Source organism: Chrysochloris asiatica, unplaced genomic scaffold (assembly GCF_000296735.1).
Source record: "Chrysochloris asiatica unplaced genomic scaffold, ChrAsi1.0 scaffold00206, whole genome shotgun sequence".
Taxonomy (NCBI): domain Eukaryota; kingdom Metazoa; phylum Chordata; class Mammalia; order Afrosoricida; family Chrysochloridae; genus Chrysochloris; species Chrysochloris asiatica.
Window position 1 is genome coordinate 5,314,948 of NW_006408724.1, and position 4,017 is coordinate 5,318,964.

Below are 4,017 nucleotides of genomic sequence, written 5' to 3' on the forward strand. Positions count from 1 at the left end.
GAAGGCAGAATCTCCAGTAGGTAATATTCAATCTGTCTGGGTGGAGCTGATGAAAGGAGATACATATGGGTAACTCGTGATACTGTAGTGAATAATGCTTATCGGGACGGATTATGAGGGATGGAAATGCAAAGGTAGAAGTTTTGTAACAAGGAAGGGAGTGATTAATTCTCCAGGATAGGAGCAGAGGCCTCTGGGACCATCAACGGAGAATAGCCGAGAGCGGGACCCTACCCAGAGAAACAGAGATGCCTGAGATAGAGACAGAGATGATGACGTGGAGTGATGAAAGGGCTGAGGACTTTGGACCCAGAGAGGGAAAGGGACTGTGGGCTGAAAACTGGGGGGAGGAGGGGGAAGTGTAGGGGGTGGGTTTCTGGGATATACCCTTTGGGTGGTTGATGATGCATGGAGGGGATTGGAACCATAGCAATGAGATGATATACGATGGAATGAATGTAAAAGTAAAGTTCTCCCATGTAAACTATCATATAATTCACAATAAAACATTAAATAAATAAATAAGTAAAGAAAGAAAGAATATAATTGTAGCATATTTATACTTGCAAAAAAGAAAAAAGAAAAAAGAAAAACAATCTAAATGTTCAGCATTTAAGGAAAGGCTAAATTATAGCTTATGATAAAGTATTAAGTAACCTTTAAAATCATGTTCAATAAGGGGTACCAAGATGTAGGAAAATGTAATCTTATAAAATGAGAACAAAAAGTACCGAATTTTTAAAAATATAAACATACACAATCAGCAAACAATTGGCAAGTTATAAAAATTTAATAATCACTAACATAATCTAGACTCAAATATAGATTCATAAAATTAAAATACTAAACCCAATAATATTGCCCATATTGTACAGTACTGCCCTTGTTCCCTTTTGTCCTAAAAAAGGGAAGCAGACTAAATTTCAGAAATACTTTGTGGTTGCCTTAGTTATACAAGAGCAAACATGCACATTCAAAGTATATTGGTCATTTTTTAACTCCACAGTTCTGTGCCTAGCACAGTTCCTGGCACAGTATAAGAGGCTCAATGAATTTCTTCAAAAGGAAACATTTCATTTCCAATTGAGCACCAAAGGTAAAAAACAGGTTAATTGTCCTCTCTCTTCTGAATATTCTCTAACTGCAGTTGGTTGAATTCAAAGATTTGTAACCTGTAGAGACAAAGGACCAACTATAAAGCAGCCTCAAAATGTTCATTGTAAAAGTGGATTAAAAATTAATGAAAATTTTTCACGAACTTTTTGAAGCCTCTTCATATTATAAATTATAATATAATACAGTAACACCACACAAGAGGTTGCCATTAGTCAGAAATGAATCTCAAAGCAGCTGGTTTTTACTACATGCAGATATGGACTTAAGGATCCGGCAGTGTTTCGTTCTGCTGTGCATATGGTCGCTATGAGTCGGTGCCAATTTGATGGCACCTAAGAACAACTCCCTGCAGCAAAAAATAGCATGCTATAATTCTTAGCCCCGACACCATTTGGATTTCATTTTATTTGGGTTCACAATCAATGTCCAAAGAAGCAGGAGCCAGGAAATTAAACAACATATTACACCAAACAAATCTGCTACAAAAGATCTCTTTGAAGTGTTAAAAAGCAGACTAAGGTGTGCCATGGTATTTGCCATCACCTCAGGTGCATGCAAAAGCTGGACAACGAGAAAAAAAAGACTGAAGAAGAAATGATACTTTTGGATTATGATTTTGGCAAATGATACTGAATAGACCATGGACTGCCAGAAGAATGAACAAATCTGTGTTGGAAGAAGTACAGCCAGGATGGATGTCACTTAGAAGATATGTTGGCCAGACTTCTCACATACTTTGGACAAGTTATAAGAAGGGACCAGCCCCTAGACAGGCCAACATGCTTGGTAGAGGAGAGGGTCAATGAAAAAGAGAAAGATTCTCAATGAGATGGACTAAGACTGTGGCTACTACAATGGACTCAAACATAACAAATAGCCCAGGACTGGGCAGTGTTTTGTTCTTTTGTACAATGAGTCAGAATTGACTGGAAGGCACTTAAAAACAACAGTAATATTTGGGAATAGGATTTTCTTTGTTTTGTTAATGATCTGCATGAATGTAGGGCCTGTTTTGAGGGAATCACTTTTGAGATAAGAAAAAAAGATTAAACACAGAACCCAGGAAGTACAGATGAGGAAAAACTAATGCCACATGGAGGTTACTAAGATATTTAAGAAGAGACGCTAAAAGAGACAAAATTTTTCCCCTAACCGATTGAACTAGCGGTTCCATGAGAGAAAAGAGGAGGCTTTCTGCTCCTTTAAAGATTTACAGCCTCAGAAATCCTGTAAGGGGTGGCTAAGAGTCGGAAGGGACTCCACATAATCACCAACACCTACTCTGCTGATGAGAGAGGAACTGCCCTATTGGGCTGTAATCTTTAGGAAAGCAGTCTGCCACAGGTAAGTTCCAACCAATGAACTGGTTAGCAGCCAAGCACTTAATCATTGTGCCACTAGGGCTCCTTTCCCTTAGAATCCACCCACTGCTTTCCAGTCGATTCCACCTCCTAGGGACTCTATTGCAATGCTCCTTAAGTTTTCTGAAACTGTCAAGGCAGACAGGCCGAGGGGTTTGAACCTTAAGTTAGCAGCCCAGTGCTTAATCTACTGCGCCACTAATTTCCCTCAGAAACGTAAGCACTGGACCAAAAGTTTGGTTGAACCGCTACATCAGTGGTTCAAACTCTCCAGCCACTCCTCGGAAACCCTATAAGGATCGCAATGAGTCAGAACAGACTAGACCAGCACTTAACAACAACAAAGTCAAAACTGACTGGATGGCACTTGAAAACAATAACAAAGCGTGAGAAGATAAATTTGTTCTTTACAACCACCCATTTGTTATTTCTGTAAAAGTAGCACTAGCTAACTAAGCCCAATGTCTTAATTCTTGTAACAATACTTCTAAGTATTACTTTTCATCTTTTAAGATTAGCAAACAGGTTAAGAAATGTTAAGGGCCTAGCCCAAACAGAATCCTGAAACCAAGTGGCAGAAACAAATTTGAACAGTTCTTCGAGCACCTACACAGAAGACATGTGGTTCTTTTCAATAATCAGAAATAACCAGGTTTTCTTCTAAATTTCCTCTTGAATTGTAGTTATTTCTTTTAAGATCCATCCCTTATCCAGCCCAGTTCAAATCTCTGCCTCTGCCCCCAGCCCCATGACTTCAACCAGGGCAGAGGGCCAGGTGCATCTAAAATTTAGTTTGGAACTGGGAAAAGACTCACCCCTCCCTTGGGACTGTTTTATACCCTACACCCAGGAGGATCCTTTCTCACACATTGAGCCCAAGGCCTTTCCTACAAGGTCCGGTACTCCTAGAAAGGAAGTCCAAAAGGGAAGCGGAGCAAGGACAACGCTTTGGTGTGGTTTCTATGACAACGGACACACACACACACACACACACACACACACACAACACCCTCCCCCACTTCCTCCCCACTGTCTCCGCCCCCAGCGAGTCGCCGCTCCGTCCCTCCCTGGCGCCAGAGGTCTGACGACCTCCAGTGAACAAAAACAAAAGGCGCCATGGTTCATCTCTACCTCTGAGAGCTTGGTGCATGCCTCCAACGCCGCTGTATAGTTCCAGAACCCGCAAGGGCTCCATTCCCACGCTGCAGCCGCCACTACCTCGGAACTAGGCCGACGGGTCCTTTGCTCTTCGTCCCTCCCCCGCCGTGCGTTGCACCCTCCGCTTTCTAGTTCCGCGACTTTTCAGTTCCAGCATCTCCTGCTCAGATCTACACCCAGCAGGGTGGCTGGAGGGCTTAGAGGGGTCAAGAAAGAGACAAAGGCCAGAAGACTGATTTTTTTTCTAATGAATAGCAGACACTTTTGTGGCCTGCTTTATGCTTCATGTTTCTTCTTTTGTTTATTCCAGGAACTTTGGTGGAAAAGAAACCAAATCCGGAACTCAGCAGAGGAATGAAATCTGCCTTCTCAAAGAGAGATC

General features: G+C 41.6%; 1 protein-coding gene across 1 annotated transcript in view; it reads right to left on the minus strand.

Moving 5' to 3' along the window:
* The window catches only part of TRDMT1 (tRNA aspartic acid methyltransferase 1), a 55,857-nt gene extending 52,185 nt beyond the window's left edge, over positions 1-3,672 (minus strand). The window contains exon 1 of the mRNA XM_006872612.1: positions 3,609-3,672. Coding sequence (XP_006872674.1) covers positions 3,609-3,672 — 64 coding nt within the window. The remainder of the gene's footprint in view (positions 1-3,608) is intronic.
* Between the last annotated feature and the right edge of the window lie 345 nt (positions 3,673-4,017).